We start from the raw sequence: 15,774 nt of genomic DNA, 5'->3' as shown, positions 1-15,774 counted from the left end.
TTTTAAGTACATTGAGTGCCAAGTTACTTGCTTTAAATAAAGAAGGCATTCAGAACTTACTATGTACACTATCAGTTAAAAGGGTAAGGGTACCTAATACCTGTGTATAAAAGGGGCTGGTGGGGTATCACATATTTTATTTCCAGTTCTGCCCCTGGACAGGGGCTTGTACATAGGCGACCGGGCAGTCGGGTAACCCTACAGTAACTTACATTATTTTTTACAATACTCGCAATACATCTCTGGAGGGAGAACGATACCGACCATAGCGCCATAAACAGCTAAAAACTTGTTAAAAGTAATAATCGGGATAAAAAATAACCGGGATAAAAGGGGGCTTAAAACAAACCCTCATGATTTGTAGATGGGGTAGCATTTAATTCAAGTCCCCGGAGGCGTTGGGCTCGGTCCTTATAATATGTTTGAAGAGGCAAAGACCATTTAACGGTAAGCTATTTACTATGTTAACGACCAAGAATTAACTATTAACTAAGACTTAAAGGCATCGATCTTACTGCTGGATCGTCAAGCATACTTGCGACACTATTGCTGACTCGCATCGTTTGAATACGTTTGAGACACCAAGCTGTATAACGTTGGCAATCGGCATCGTTCAACGTGTCAGTTACAAAGGTTTCAGGAAGATCGTCATCGTCGGCAGTATTATCATCGTACGGGACTGGGAAATGAGGTTTTCCTTTAGGATCTTGATCAAGCATGGCAACAAGGTCCCAATTGAGACCGCCAGCCTCATCCTTATCCTCATCAGCGCGACGCTTATTTTGGTTACAAGTACGAGCCATTATCGATAATGAAATATCGGGACCTTTAGGCAATGATAATTAGCGTTTTAGATCGATAACAGATCTGATAAGATTGTGAATGGTTTCACGAGGTCACGTGTATACGCAATCTCAGGAGTCCTGTGAATTCTCGAAAGGCCTTTACCTGAAATAAACAGCCGCAATAAGCTATTATTAAATATATTCGATATGTTTCGAATCCTTGTAACGTAAGGACTCAAAATAAGACGTTGTTTTTATTCTAAAGCAAACGCGCGTTGAGCTATTTAGTTGAAAAGATTCGAATCTTAGTTACGATACCGTTGATGGTTTAAAAAGTGACTAAAATTAGAGTCTCCTGTAACTAACATCGATTGTATTACATAAGATTGATGTTATCGATACCTAATTATGTAAGACTTTATCGATAAGTCATTTAGATTAAAACGCAATATCGGCAAAAGATTTAACCGATTTCCATATCTTTAACGGGCCGGGATACATAGGTAATCTCAACCCCGTTCAGCTAGTTGTACAATACAATCACAGCAGTTTCAATGGAATTTTGATCTCTTCGTCATCAATTGGCGACTTCCACTTCACCATCCATACCTACCTAACCTTATATGAGTACTTAAAAATCAAGTATGCGGAAATTGTAATGTGCTTTTAAGATATACCCACCGGGTTGGGATTTAACTATTTCTTATTCAATATATACTACATACAACCTCATAGTCCCTAATACATAGGTATCCATCACCAAAGATGGAGTATGAGCCTTTGGCCCCTAAACCCCAGCCGGTGTTCGGTCAAGGCTTTAAGTATAATGGTAGGCTTACCGTGAAAGGCATACCTCGCGTGGAGCCTTCGGAGATAAAGAGGCTCCTCTTCGAGCCGGAGGGGGCCAATGAAGACCAACGCCGTGAATGGCGTACAGAGACGTTCCGAGTAGTGACGAAAACTTGGCTCGAAGCTCAGAGCCGACACTATGGCATGGTGCTAGGACCCGCAGACAGTTATTCGAGGGATGAATTACGAGAACTCTTCCGCAGAGAATCTCTCAAACCTGATGTACGTTGATATATATATATTCATATATACTGCTAGACATTAACCTTATGGCTCTACTAACCAAAAGATCTCAGTTCGACGATATCAAGAGACAATATCAGGCGTTTATGCCAGGTCAGCTCGAAAAGATGAAGGCGGACTGGGAAGCACAATCCTCGGCCTACAAAGAGTCATGCTTCTCCGGCCGTCGACAAGCAGACTTTGATAATTTAGCTACCTTGGAGGAGAAGCTCAATTTTGACATCGATATGTTCCTGGAAACTTATTACAGTGATCCAGATATCCTTCCAGATCCCATGCCCTTCCGCGGGATCAACTTCGACGTCGTCATGACAGCTATAGAGCAAATCAAGGGATTGTACTGTCAAAAAGTAGGTAATGATTTTCAGAAGATGCTTTGGGTTGGATGGGATAAAAAAGCCGTTAAGCAGGCGTGCAAGGAATATGCAACGCTGGCCAAAGAAAATGCTGCCGTGCGGCGTCAATTGAAAAAGCAGCATACCATCCTCGCACACGAGAAAAAGCTCGAGAAGAAGACGGCGTCGCGGTTACGACCTCACCAAGAGTACGTGGCTAATGTTGTGCGCAACCGCGGACTCGAAGGCTCCTACATAGTTGAGGCTACCCTTCTGGGAGTCCAACGCGAAGCTGGCAGCAGTTGGATAGAGATCAGGAAGACTATGTTGAACAATGTATTTGAGGCGACTTTCAACTTCATGCCTGCAGCCGAAGGCGTAATAATCCTTGCACAAAATGCCGACGACATTGATAGGTATATCCGTTTAGTCGAACCATTACGCAAAGTGCCAGCACCAGCGGTCGAAAGCATTGATAAGAGTTCGAGCGGGTGCCAGCCAGGTTCGAAGAGGAAGAGGGGGCCGAATGAGAGTGTGGAACAAGGTAGAATCGATGGAAGCTCCCAAATCCCCAAGCGCATGCGGTCAGATATACCAGCGGTTCCCGAGGGATGTACTAGATACTATACACATTGGCGTGGCACTGTAGGTATTGCTCCGACGTCTGTAGGTGCTACTAAAATATTGCGTGAAAATGGAGAGGGCGAAAGCTGGATCGATTTCACGGAGGGCGAGAAAGCACAGTTCATCGCCCATCTACAGACCCCACTCATGGCTGAAGTTATTCACGGTTACAAAATTCAGGACCGAAACATGTATGAAGCCACGAAATGGGAAACTCGGCCTAAAGGATCAAAGCACTATTCGTGGGAATGGATAGTGTAGAATAGGCGCCTTGTGACATTAGATATGAATACCCTTGTAGAAATTGGAGTTTTAATTTAACATTAGTTGGTCCCATCCCATCGACCTAGACGGCGAAGTTTATAGTTTCATACGACGATAGGTATGGTTAGCACCTTAGGAGCAAAGTAATAGTTAAATTGGAATTCAACGAAGTGCAATCATGTTCGAAAACTATACACACTCCGTATAGTGAACATATCATGGTCTAATAAAAGACACATCTAGAATGGTCGCGATTCCATTTGTGTGGTTCCTACATTTAGCCAAACAGGTATAATTCCGTGTATAAACTCGTTCCGAGTTAACATTTTCATTCCTCTTCGTCCTGGGTATACCTCTCTCAAATACATTCCACCTACATATCTCAATAGCACACGGCGTCATCGATTCCGACATGCATCTTTGCCCACAGCCCTAAAAGTCCGTTCATAACTATATCCAAGCTGGGTCGAAGCAATTTCCAATCGCCCCTTAAATTTACAAAAACTCTCAGAAATCATTATATATTGGTAAAATTGGTGGTTTCAAATTAAGAATCAAAGATCCGGTGCCGAAGGATCAGTGTTGCGGCGCGTAGGCGGGCGCCGGCATTTGCATGCCTGGTTGCGGCTGGTAGCCTTGAGCAATAGGTTGAGCTTTTTGTTGGCGAATCTTGACTTCGTTATCTTGCTGGATGAGAGCGCAGCACGAGCACCAGAACGATACGCAGCAGTCGTTAAATCCGCTTCCCTCGATGTTGTAGCGCTCGCGGATCTCGGTTCGCTTGAGCATGCCGTAGCTGAGATAAAGATCAACACTGGGATCGACGTAAACCAATTAGAAGGGGGAAACGTACATCCATCCGCAGCCGGTGAAAACATTTATCAAACCGTGAATCATGCAATCGCTGTTCATCATGTCGGCCGTCTGCATCGAGGGATCCCGAATTCGCTCGGAGGTTTGACCGAGCACTACGAAGGAAAAGAGATCATGTTAGCCAATCGACTTATATCCCTATGGTGGATTGAAATCGAGGCACTTACGGAGACATGGTAGACACCAGGCTAGTAGGCAGCTCGAGCATGGCGAGCAATCGCATAGACTCGCTTGCCATTCACCACCTTGCTGGCCGTAGGCTTCTCGGGGAATCGCTTGCGGTTGCTGGGGCGCGTGAGGGTGCACATAAGCTCCTACCTGCGGGTGGGCTTGCGGTTGTGCTTGCGGTTGTGCTTGCGGATGAGCTTGCATTTGGTATTGGGGATCGGTGCCTTGGGGATACTCAGGTCCAGTGTAGACGTATTTCTCTTGGCTGCTGTCCATTATCGTGATATTCGCAAATGGACCGACTCGTCGAAGGTTATAACAGGGACAATGTTGAACTAATTGGCTTCTTTGTCTGCGTTCGTCTTACACTGATTACAGGAATTGTAATGGAATAATACCAGAGATTGGCTAGCTAGGAGAAAGATCGAGGAAATATTAGATGAAGAAATAAAAGACAAAACCTTTGTAAATATTCAGCGAAGTTACTCAAGATTAATAATCGAACGAACCCTGGCAGCTTAGACACGATGTACCTATACCCAGGTAATAAAGGATTCATCTCCTGACGAAACACCCATCTCATCCCATCACATTACCTATCTAGGATCCACAATCGAGTCTGGTTGTGGCAAGCTGCGGCTGAATGAGTTGTGTATAGGTAGGTACTCCGCCAGCAACGCCATAATCCTACCTAAAGATAGTCAGTCTACCGAGCTGTTGGCTGTGAATGAAAATCATCTCATGATAGGAATCGATAGCACGGACATGACGATGAAATCTATGCTAGGTAATCGTCGGGCTCTATCGAATCAGCGTTATGGGCTGATAAAAATAAGTTGGCTGACCGCTTGCTACGCCCGCTCATCCGCTACAGAAAGAGAAAAAAGTCCCTATTCAGCCCCCAAAACCAGGGTTAAATTTGCGGCGTAAGGCAGAGCTTAGACATGGGTGTATGTACTAACCCCTACCTGGACCCCCAGGCGAATGCGAGTGAACCCTACGGGGCAATACCCCATTCTCATAGACTGATAGAGCAGTTCGACCGTAGATCTGTTGATCTTAGCGTGAGCTTCGCGATGTCGGTACATTATTAATGCGAGATATGTAATGCCGTGCGCAAGAATGCTTCTCACCATAAGGAAATATAGAAAAAAAAACAAGTAATTAGCAACAGTATTATCATAAAAGTCTAAAGAATCTATGATAACAGCATTGGATTGCCTTTGTATAATTATCTTTAAGATTTGAAGGAATATCCAAGTACCTAGCTAGCTACCTAGATACCTTGTTATTCTCGTTTCACAGGGCTAGCTCCGCAATACTACCCTCCTGACGTAGCCGGGCTAAATATAGCAAGTCGTCAGGAACACATTACTGATCTAGTTTAGCCCATATGAAACAAAACGAGACGCCTTTGCACCTTTACAGAATACATATGAATTAGAATAGTGGTTCTAATTCCGATGATGTACCATCCTTGAAAAGCCGCTCAGCAATAGGTAGTTGAAAAAAAAAAAAAAAAAGGATCTTTTAGTAGATAGGAGAACTTCTAGGTAGGTAGCGGTATTAAACCACCACCAAATTCTTACACCACATTTTTTCAAGTATGTACAAAGTAAGCATATTACCACTAATGCGAAGGTCACGTTAGTATTTTCTTAGATCGCAATCTACGCAGATCCCGTAAACAAAAGCATTATCCGTCGGAGACATTTTTTACGCTGGAACTCTTGGAAATTATTATGCGAAATTGATAAGGAAATGATAAGTAATTGATAAGTAATTTATTAATAAATGATAAGAAAATTGATAAGAGATTTGATGTTTTCGACGGATTTTCACGTGCGAGCCTGCGAGCACGTGAAAACGCTTGCGCGAGCTTGCGAGTGCATGCGTTTTCTTAAATTTTAAGCAAGTTGCTATTTTCGAGGAGGGTAAGAGGTAGGGTTCTCTCAATTCATTCAGCTATATAGAGATGCGATATCACGACTATAATTAAGCTATGAGAGCCCCTCGAATATGCAATTCATGCTCCCGGCATCTGCAAATCAGAAACACGAAACAAGGACTATGATTATAGCCTGGTCTGTAGACTATTATGGCCACTTCAGACCAGCTTCAAACAACATTCCAACGAACTTACAGCCTACTCCATGATTAAATACAATTCCGCCTGCATGGGTATTCTCCTCGCCAATATTCACTCATCCTAATTCACGCCCTTGGGTATCATCGAGAATCCGTCAAAAGCAACCAGGAAAAAAACACAAACCAAGAAACAGGGATCCAGGTGATTTCGGTTGGCCTCCATCGAGGCTTTACTCGGCGTATTTCATGTAGGGTTCATTGACACGCGTGTAGCACAAGAATTTACCTTTGCCGATAGAGTATTCCATATGCGCCCTCTGGCGATTGAACTTCATAGCCAGAACATCGTACGCGGTCAGCCCGTCAGGCATCTGAGGCTTCTCTGGAAGAACACTTTCGACTTGAGGACTAACAAAGCCCTGGGTTTCGAGCTGATAGAATGCTTGGACACTAGGAACAAATTTCGTTAGCATTCAAAGACTGATGCTTGGTAGCGCTGTGGATAGTTGAGCTTACATAAAGTCGGAGCATCCATGGATATGGTCATCGTCATCATAATCAAACTCGAAATGCTCCATCTTCTTGCTAGTCATGGTTTCGAGCATCTGGCCAATTGTCACAGAACCAATCACAGGAAAAGCGAAAGTACGGATCGAAGACGTAGTTTTTCCCGAGTATGTGCGAAACTTTACGCCCAGCACCCCGGATTCTTCACACAATGCCTGCCTATCTAAATCCATGGCTATTCGAACTCCTTTGTAATGGCCAAGAGGAGTCATGAAATCGGCCTTTAAAACGGTGTGTGCAGTAACGGGGATTTTTTCTGATTCAGGGCCTTCGGTTTCTGGCTCCAGAAACTGTAACAAGAACTCGATGTAGAGCTTTGAGCACTCAGCGTCGAGGAGCTCCTGTGGGACACATGCGAGTCCCTGTTTGGTAATATTGAAACCAAAATCAAAAAAAGGAGGCGACCATTCTCGAAGCTCCTCCTGAGGGTCCGTCACGTCGAGCTGCTGGTTTTGATCCTGATCTTGATCCATGACTTGAATCTGCTGGTTTTGATCTTGATCTTGATCCATGGTTTGAATCGTCAAGGGCGCGGAGCTCAGCTTTCTTATGGTAGAGATACGATGAAGGGGGAGATGTGATGGGTGGCACGAGTTGAGGATAGCCTATGAGTAGGGATGTCACTGTTGATTCACTGGGGTGTTGTTCGATCGATCTTTGACTTAGGCTGCGATGAAAGAAGGCAAGTCTAAGATCTTGCTAAAAGTGAAATTGCTGTCAAGTATTTTGACTAAACTTGTGTCGCCCCCGGCGATGTCGTCCCTGGCGATTTGGATTTACGGTACACTCACCTGTTCACGATCGCCATGGCAGTTGGATATCTTAAGCCTAGGTAGGTACTAATTATTATATGCAAGCCATACATTTGATATTTCTTCAATGCGAGCAAGCACTGAGCAATAACCACTTTGTCGTGGTAAAGATCTAGGAGCTGCCTTCTAACATAGGGCTGAGTATTAGTTCACATTCACACAACTCCTTTATTCCATGCGTGCTAACCACCCTGTGATAAGTTCCCTACATAGTAGATAAATTGGAAGTAGTGAATGAACTCTCTAAATAATAAATAAGCCTTGAAGAAAAGAGTACGATTGGAACTGAAAGTTGGGTAATCAGGCAATCTCGAAACTAGCAATCTTCTGCTACACTAGATGGTAGCTTGACTGACTGAAGACTGGGTGATATAATACTAAATGTATGGCCAGAATCATAAGCATGAATGGTGTAGCGGTAACATTCAACCCTTCCATTATCCAGTGCAAGGTTGAGCTCGGGGTTCGACTCCCCGTTCATGCATTTACTTTTGCAATTTTTTTCGACTCCGCTACGCCAAAGTGGAGTCTGGAGTATTTTGGTGATTTTTTCCCCAGTGGTGGGTGGATCTTGTTAGCCCCCTTGGACGCTAATAACGAATTCAAGCAGCAGAAACTATATATACTATAACCACACTGTGTATGTAGTAAGCATTAATTATGTCCAAGTGTATTATGATATGGAATACCTAGTGTCAATTTAATGGTGTTCGTCTTTCGATACCAATTTCAGATCAGGGAGGGTATTCAATCCACTTCATCTTACAAACACTATTGCGAGAAAACATCACTGACTGACTACACACCTGATATAGTTATCAGATAGTTATTTTCGTATTCTCGTTATAGCTAAATCTCATTCCCACATAATCACACACCCATCGTTTCCAATCCTGACCAGTGTCTTATACAGTTCATATCCCAGTCCTAGTCCCAGCCCAAGTAGTCATAGCATATACTCTCTCATTATTCATACCCATCATTCTCCCTCTTATACGCGGAAGTACCCCGTGATATCATTCTCCTCGCCGCACTTCCTGCACCGATGCAGCACCTTGTCCGCGGGATTCAAACGTGCGGGGATGACTGCCGCCGACGTACTAGTAGTGGCATCCTTCTTCGAAGCGGGGACCGCGCTCGTAGCAGTGGGATGAGATGCGGTTGCGGGTGTCTTGGCCTTGCTGGTAGTGTTATCGAGGCTCTTGCGGCCGAGGCCGTCGCGCTCGCCGATGTTGATGCCTGAGGGTGTGCCGGATGGGAGGACGTTGTATTGTCCGCCGTGGCTGGAGTGGCTCGATGCGCGGTTGGACCTGGTGGTGGGGGACTGGCGGTCGTGAGATGTGGTGGTGGATGGGACGGCGGTGGTATTGTTAGTGTCGCGCTGGGAGTGGTGCTTTGCAGCGGCTCCGGCACCAACTACACCGGCGGCACCAGCAGCAGCAGCTTTGGCTCGGCTGTGGTTGTTGTCATCTACAGCGCCTCGTGTAGCACTGGTAGGAGACGACGTAGCGACATTGTGCTTGTCATATTGTTGGCCGTCGTCGACGTTAATACCGGAGGGAGTGCCGGTCGGCAGGGTTTTGTAAGTGCTGTCATGGATCAAGTGCGTAGGTGCGCGACCGTTGGCGCCAGAGACCTCATAGGGCGCGGATGAAGTGTTGCTGTTACGCTCGCCAGTGTAGTGAGCCGCAGTGCCCGCGCCAGCAACACCAGCACCGGCTACCGCTGCTTTAGCACCAGTGTGGTTATCCTTCGTCACGGCGCCGCGCGTAGCATCCTGTGACGAAAATGCCACATTCTTCTTGTCGCCGTAATGATGATCTCCAATGTTAACGCCGGAGGGAGTACCGTCTTGCAGGACGTTATACTCGCCATGATGGCTAGGGTCATCGATAGAGCGGTTAGCGCCGGAACTCGTCTGTGGTAGACCCTGCGTCTTGTCATGGGGAGCGGTGGCCTCTCCGGTGCCAGAAAATACTGCGAGTTGAGGCTTGCCGATAGTGTACCCTGCGTCCGATGGTTGCGTAGTTGCCTTTGACGCCGTCGTCGAATCGTGGAATGCTTGCTGGTTGGGATGCACCTTATTCTTGTCGCTGTCCCTGTGGCTGTGCTCCTGGGCAGCATACCCAGCACCGGCTCCTACACCAGCAGCTGCGAGGCCGTAGCCAAGCTTTGAATCATTTCTTTCGTTAAGCTTCTCTGTGGTCTGAGAGGTAGTAAAGGGGTGATCTCTCGTGGTCACATCTTCAGAAGGGGGATAAGCGTTGTTCGTAATCTTTGTAGAACCCTGACTGCCAGGCTCTTTGTATCCAGCCGCGATAAAAGGATCCTTCGAGTCAATCTTCTCATTAGGATGCTGATAAAGTGCATTCGCCTTTTCGTCTGCAACATCATGCTCAGATTCTCTAGTTTTCTTGTCATGCTTGTCGGCGTGGTTCTTCGCACCATATGCTCCAGTAGCGGCTGCGAGAGCTACGCCGGCGTCCCTTTCTCTTAACGATCTGTCATCTTTACTAGGAACTGGTTCCTTGAGCTTCTCAGACTTGGTTTCCTTCTCGTCCTTGTGATCCCGATGGAATAAGCCACCGATTTTACTCTCCTTTTTGGTATCTGCTCCGTGGTGCTTGCGGGCGGTAGGCTCTTTCAGATCGTCCTCATGTTGATGGTCTCGCCGCCTTTCAGCAAGTTCGTAGGTGGTGAGACCAGCAGCTGCACCTGTAGTGGATTCGCCTAGGTTCTCCTTAAACCGTGAATCTGTACGGTGACCGGTCTCGTCGTGGGGAGCGTTGTTAGAAGTTGCAAGTGGGAATGCACGCTGCTGCTCGTGACTCAGAGGATCATGCGAATGAAGGGAACCTTCAGTAGCTGTCTCAGAGCTACCATGTCCAGTAACTGTGTTATAGATGCCAGTACCGTGGGGAACGTCACCCCAATATGGATCCTCGTGCTCAACGTTGCTGGTTTGACGTAAGCCATTCCGAATGGTGTTACGATCCTCAGGCATTTGCCTTGACTCTGTATTTTGTCCAGTAGCAGTAGCTAACCCCGTTGCGGGCCCGACAGCACCGATACCCCTTGCGCTGGTTTGGTTTTGAGAAGACGTATCTTCCGCGGTCGACTTTGGATAGTAGTTGCCACCGCTATTAACATTGTTGTGACCATAGGCGCCAGTCATGACGCCAGGCTTGCCCTCGTTTCCTTGGTAGTTAGGCGACCTCGTTGTAGTAGTAGCATTATTCGATTGGAAAGTTCCTTCGTCCACTTGGCCACGAATATTGGGGTTTGATGAAAGGCTCGGATCTGTTAAACCAATACCCGAGTCCGTATGTTGATGTCCCCACGTTGCCTTCTCTTCCTCACTCCATCCCCTTGGGTCTTCTCGTTTGTGTAGCTTATTGTGTTGATGACGTGAGCCCGAGGAAGTTAAGCTGGAATCCTGTGTGCCAACCGTGTCGTCTGTCGGGAAGGATCCTGGTGGATGGGGTTCAGATTCTTGCGGAACGGTGTAGGAAGCCATTGTGAGAGTTGCGTGAGGTGTGTTAAGTATTGATTGATATATTCGGCTACTGAATATAATTAGAGGGTATCTTGTATCAGGTAGAAGTATAGATGATATCAATTTATTGTTATTGCAACAACATGAGGAGATGATTCACCAATCTTATATATATCCAATATTATGCAAGCTCAACAGAGAAACCAGCCCATAATATACAGCTTGGATAAATTACGCCACAGCTCCAATATCTTGCAGTGCTTTCGCAGGTATGCTTCAGCTTTGCCGTCTTACTCGATACTACATAGCAATTCAGGTAGTCATGACATCAGACGTTGACAGCGATCAAGTTGGACACTTTGGTGGCTTTGTCTCAGTCCGTTTCCGTTGTCCAATCAGAAATTGGGCTGTCGTGAACTAAGAGGCTGGTGTCGAACCGTCATAGACTTGAAGATCAATTTCGTCATCGGGGTTCCCCGTCTGCCCGTCAGTTGGCCCCGACTCACCAATGCCTCTAGTTTTGTGGCTGGATCTAGATCACTTCCTATTTAATAAGCTTGATTGCGTAGGTGGTGTTAGTTCATATGACCTCTAGTTTACACTGGTATATATCTGAGTTGAAGTTGCGGCTCGAGGCGGAAACATAAATCTTGGCAATGGGAGGATCATCATGGGCTAGAACAAGCTGAGGATCCAAGGGATGCATGGAATGCGGGAATCCGACAGCTTCTAAGAATACACTAGACCCCATAACCGCTGGGAGATCTCTTTTCCATTATTATGACTGTAGCCTACGTAATTTTAGTACTATGTGCTGTAAGTTGGTATAAGCGTCAAGTATTCCTTGTCTGTTAAAACTTGTTCTGACGAGACCGCAACGCCCAAGCCAGTGAATACTCCGTAAACAGTCCACCAGTTGCAAATGCAAAAATAAAATTACACCTTGGATACCCTACACACAGTTGACACTCGAATGAGCATAGCCGTAGCCGTCCCAAAATTATATACTGTAATGTTCGCCAAGATGACTTCTTCACTAGGACCCAAAGCCCTATCGTGATTGCTGGCGTGTCTCACCTAATTCTCTCGTCTGCGCTCATGGTCTCATCTTCCACTTCATATCCCACTTCATATCCATCTTCTTCAGCAGCTTCCCTGGCCAACCGGGCAGCATTCCATTCTGCATATTTGGGTGTATAATCAGGAGGTGCCACCCATTTTGGAATTAAGCCACGTTTCCGTAGTCGCCTCCTATGTCTCTTCCGCTCCCAGACGTTCATAAACTTCTCGTCAAATTGAGTAAAATCCGTCTTTGTAATCCAGTCCGAGACATCGGCAACCACGTCTCCGATTTCTTCCCCAACCTTCCATGTCAACGCTCTCCCTTTGCCGCCTGTGGCCCATTCATCCAGCATGAAAGGCATCGCATATGGAAAGTATGGTTCGTTTGGTGACCAATCACATGGTAACTCCGGTGTACACTCGTAATGAGGCGTGTATAGGAAACAGAAAACTGACTCGATAACGTACCATATGAGCACGACAAGTGTTAATACGCCCAACTTCGTGAGTCTGAATTTGGGGGATCTTCGGTACAGGGCAGGGACAGGGAGTATAACAGAGGCAGCATTAGGAACGGATATGTTCGTTTCGGGTTTGGGGATGGGGGCGGTTGGAACGGTATGAGCTGAACTTTTCTTAAGCTCGGTATGCATAACCTTATCTTCTAGGCGTTCGATCCCTTTCTTCGCGGATCGAATGCCTAGAAGACCAGTCTTCAGCGACTTGCTCATCCTGTCGTAAACCTGAAGCTCACGGTCCCGTTCCGAGAGTTCCGGAAATTCAAGATCATTGTCAATCTTGTCCATGGTGTCGTTCACCATTTTCTCGAGTTCTTCATCATCAATTTCCTGGTCGGCAAGAATGTTGTCAAAATCTTCAAGCGTGGAATCGTCTATCTGGTTCATGCGTAGTATCGCACGAATATCATCTTTGACCGACGGTGGTTTAGCAGTATTGATCAGGGGACGACGAGGCCGACGGCGTCTGGAAGCGGATCTAGCGCGACGAGAAGTCGCGGGGACCGAAGAAGATCGTGGTATTGATGCCTTTCTCAGATCTTGAGTATCACCATCTTCAGATTTAACGTGGCCAACGTTCGAGGGGTCGCTAGAGCTTCTAGCACGAACTTCGGAATCCATTTTCAGAGATCGATTAGAGTCATCTAACGCCCTTTTATTCTCTAGGCGTTCCTCTTGCTTAACTCTAACGGTGGCCGGTGTTTCAATATACGCCCCGGTGACGCGAGGGGTCGGTTGTGTCAATGGGTCAATCTTACTCGGGCGTGGTGTCTCTTCATCAATTGGCTCTGGCGGAATGGGTGATGGCGCTCGGACGGAGCCTTTCTCGGAGTAATTGTCGAGCGGCGCGAATAGTTTCATCTCGGCTTCAATGCGGTCCGTGGGATCTACTTCAGAGCTGGAACGACTAGTCTTCTTTTCCCGAACAGAGTCGATAGACGAATCCCTTGGCAAGCCCGTAAATCCGACTGTTGGCCTTTCTCTGGAGCTCTTAACTTCCAGATTCCCGGATCTCCTTTCCTCTCGTGTTGGACGTGGGCGACTGCTTTCCCTACTCTCAGATGGTACCTTTGGTGGGGGATTATCTAGAATGACAGGTTGTTCAGTCTTTTCAGCAGGCGGGCTGGCACTTGTCGCTCGCGCGAGACGCCGAAGCAAGTCCTGTGAATCATTTCGTGGGAGTCGGGCACCCTTTCTGTCCTCTTCCACCTTAGTTTCATTTTCTTTCTCCTTCTGTTTCGGAGACTCGTTGGGTTTCTGTTTATTTGGGCTTCGGAAAGCGGTGGCGGGGGTGCTCAGAACTTGATCTTCTTTCGCCCCTAGCCCTGGTTTACTATCTGGCGTCTTTGTGGCTTCTTCAGACTGGAGCGAGGTCCTACGTAAATCTTCTCTGTAGGATTTCCTTCCGGCCTCCGGCGATTCCGAACGTGCTTCGGAATTTCTCATTCGGATTTCTTCAAGCTTACTCGTAGCCATCGCCCGTTTAGATAGCGCTTCTCTTTCTCGTGCCCTTATTTCGTCGAGTCGGCTGTTTGCTCGCATAGATGAAGATATATCTTCTTCCGGCAAGACAGCATTCGCAACCTCAATTTCTTTCTGCCGAATTTGGTCTATCCGATTATTGCTGCGACGCATATTGGGTGTATTCCTAACCGGAGAACTCGTCACACTTGGCGACCGTCGGGTAGGTTGCTCGTTAGACTGACCGGCCCGGATGCGAGGACTATCGGAGATTTGGAGATCTCCGGCCGTAAAATCGGCATCTAAATGCCAATTAAAGCTTTTTTCGGGTGATCGAGGGACAAGTTCGTCGATCGGAGAAGCTCGGTCATCGCTAGCAGGTTCATACTCGATTGACGGGATAGGTACAGGCGCATTAGCAGGATCTTGCTTTGCTAACCTAGTTTCCCATTGACTTTCTCTGCGACGCGCTGGGGAACCTCTGAGATTGCCGTCGCTCACTTTTTTGGCGAGGACGTTACCAGCTTCTGACACGTTGGACCCTACTCGAGTTTTACCAAACAACCCGTTAAGTGGCCCGTTACCTGTGCTAAGTTGGTGATTTCGGTCAAACCGTTGGAGATGACGCCCTAGGTCGGTGTTCGGACTACTTGTCGCTGTTCTTCGTGGAAGTGCGCCGTGTGATTGACGATTCAGTTGCGATTTTCGTGGAGCAGGACTAGGGGAGCCGTCGATACGCCCGTTCATCTCGGCGCTGGCTATATTAAAGGCGTGTTTAATGCTAAAGGTATCGTCGTCGTCGAGCTGGTCATCCACTTCCTGCTTCTTAGCCAGCTCAAAGGCTGATCTGAAGCTCATGGGTTGGCGCATATCGAGGGTTTGCTTCTGAGAGTTTCCTTGCTTGTCTCGGGGGCTAGGCGAGGTCGTAAAAGGTGTTGGACTCATGGGGAGAGGTATTCGCGTCTCGCGCGGCGATTCGGAGTTTTTGCGTGGGGATGGACTGAATCTGCGAGTATTCGGAATATACTTGGGACCTGTGTATAGCGGATGACGAGAACCGCTACTGGTGCTAGTCTCGCCGTCGGATGTAATATTGTTCTCTTTTGACTCGGGTTTGCTGGTGTTTTTCGATGCTCGTCGCTGACCGAAGAACTGTGTCGCGTTCTTGCTAGCGCGACCGTCGCCGTGACTAAAACCGTTTGTATGTCCGTTGGGTTTTGCGGCCAAGACGCCCGGAGAATTCAGTCGACCGCGATCCATTATCTCGAGTAACGACAGTAACCGGGGTCAAAGTCAAGCAGAGAAGAGCATAGTCGTTTAGGTGATATATACATGCATGACATGTAATAATTCACGCCAGATAAAAAAAAAAAAATCAAAATAAGGAAGAAACAATAGACTCGAAAAAAAAAAAAAAAGAGTATTAGAGTAAGTATTTATTAACAATTGTTCTTAGAGTTACATCAATTTGAGCAAATAGAGAGCGTAGTGAAAAGGGCAAGAACTAGAAGTGAATTAAAAGAGAATAGGAAGCTGTTATGCTCTCATCACCTAGAGAGCTCTGCTGCACTTAAAATTGGCGTCGCGACTCGCGGCGAGGGACCCACGTTGATTCCGACTACCCAAAAT

The 15,774-nt window shown here is 46.8% G+C and overlaps 6 protein-coding genes and 1 non-coding gene across 7 annotated transcripts; 2 read left to right on the top strand and 5 right to left on the bottom strand.

Moving 5' to 3' along the window:
* Positions 1 to 50: 50 nt before the first annotated feature.
* Positions 51 to 1,060, bottom strand: F5Y00DRAFT_226160 (uncharacterized protein). The gene is made up of 2 exons (XM_048006289.1): positions 516 to 1,060; positions 51 to 452 (listed from the first exon to the last, which is right to left on the bottom strand). Exons 1-2 carry the CDS (start codon positions 801 to 803, stop codon positions 339 to 341), a joined length of 402 nt encoding a protein of 133 aa, XP_047868749.1. The 5' UTR covers positions 804 to 1,060; the 3' UTR covers positions 51 to 338.
* Positions 1,061 to 1,307: 247 nt separating this feature from the next.
* Positions 1,308 to 3,222, top strand: F5Y00DRAFT_155116 (uncharacterized protein). The gene is made up of 2 exons (XM_048004600.1): positions 1,308 to 1,856; positions 1,931 to 3,222. The coding sequence occupies exons 1-2, from the start codon at positions 1,551 to 1,553 to the stop codon at positions 3,095 to 3,097; spliced, it is 1,473 nt and encodes a 490-aa protein (XP_047868748.1). The 5' UTR covers positions 1,308 to 1,550; the 3' UTR covers positions 3,098 to 3,222.
* An 18-nt stretch (positions 3,223 to 3,240) lies between these two features.
* F5Y00DRAFT_226155 (PLAC8-domain-containing protein) lies at positions 3,241 to 5,003 on the bottom strand. Its single transcript, XM_048006288.1, has 4 exons — positions 4,651 to 5,003; positions 4,141 to 4,602; positions 3,954 to 4,068; positions 3,241 to 3,896 (listed from the first exon to the last, which is right to left on the bottom strand). Exons 2-4 carry the CDS (start codon positions 4,415 to 4,417, stop codon positions 3,677 to 3,679), a joined length of 612 nt encoding a protein of 203 aa, XP_047868747.1. The 5' UTR covers positions 4,418 to 4,602; positions 4,651 to 5,003; the 3' UTR covers positions 3,241 to 3,676.
* A 1,017-nt stretch (positions 5,004 to 6,020) lies between these two features.
* F5Y00DRAFT_226154 (uncharacterized protein) lies at positions 6,021 to 7,676 on the bottom strand. Its single transcript, XM_048006287.1, has one exon. It carries the CDS (start codon positions 7,306 to 7,308, stop codon positions 6,742 to 6,744), a length of 567 nt encoding a protein of 188 aa, XP_047868746.1. The 5' UTR covers positions 7,309 to 7,676; the 3' UTR covers positions 6,021 to 6,741.
* Positions 7,677 to 8,009: 333 nt separating this feature from the next.
* Positions 8,010 to 8,092, top strand: F5Y00DRAFT_t21. The gene has a single exon. It is a non-coding gene; the product is annotated as a tRNA-Gly (tRNA).
* Positions 8,093 to 8,502: 410 nt separating this feature from the next.
* On the bottom strand, positions 8,503 to 11,125 carry F5Y00DRAFT_272441 (uncharacterized protein; the record flags this gene model as incomplete). The annotated part of the gene is made up of 1 exon (XM_048012977.1): positions 8,503 to 11,125. The coding sequence occupies one exon, from the start codon at positions 11,123 to 11,125 to the stop codon at positions 8,600 to 8,602; it is 2,526 nt and encodes an 841-aa protein (XP_047868745.1). The 3' UTR covers positions 8,503 to 8,599.
* A 768-nt stretch (positions 11,126 to 11,893) lies between these two features.
* Positions 11,894 to 15,675, bottom strand: F5Y00DRAFT_155065 (uncharacterized protein). Its single transcript, XM_048004599.1, has one exon. The coding sequence runs from the start codon at positions 15,403 to 15,405 to the stop codon at positions 12,178 to 12,180; it is 3,228 nt and encodes a 1,075-aa protein (XP_047868744.1). The 5' UTR covers positions 15,406 to 15,675; the 3' UTR covers positions 11,894 to 12,177.
* Between the last annotated feature and the right edge of the window lie 99 nt (positions 15,676 to 15,774).

This window comes from Daldinia vernicosa (genome assembly GCF_022497035.1).
Source record: "Daldinia vernicosa strain CBS 139.73 unplaced genomic scaffold F5Y00scaffold_5, whole genome shotgun sequence".
Taxonomy (NCBI): Eukaryota; Fungi; Ascomycota; class Sordariomycetes; order Xylariales; family Hypoxylaceae; genus Daldinia; species Daldinia vernicosa.
The sequence above is the reverse complement of the archived record's forward strand: the minus strand, read 5'-3'. Positions and strand labels throughout refer to the sequence as shown.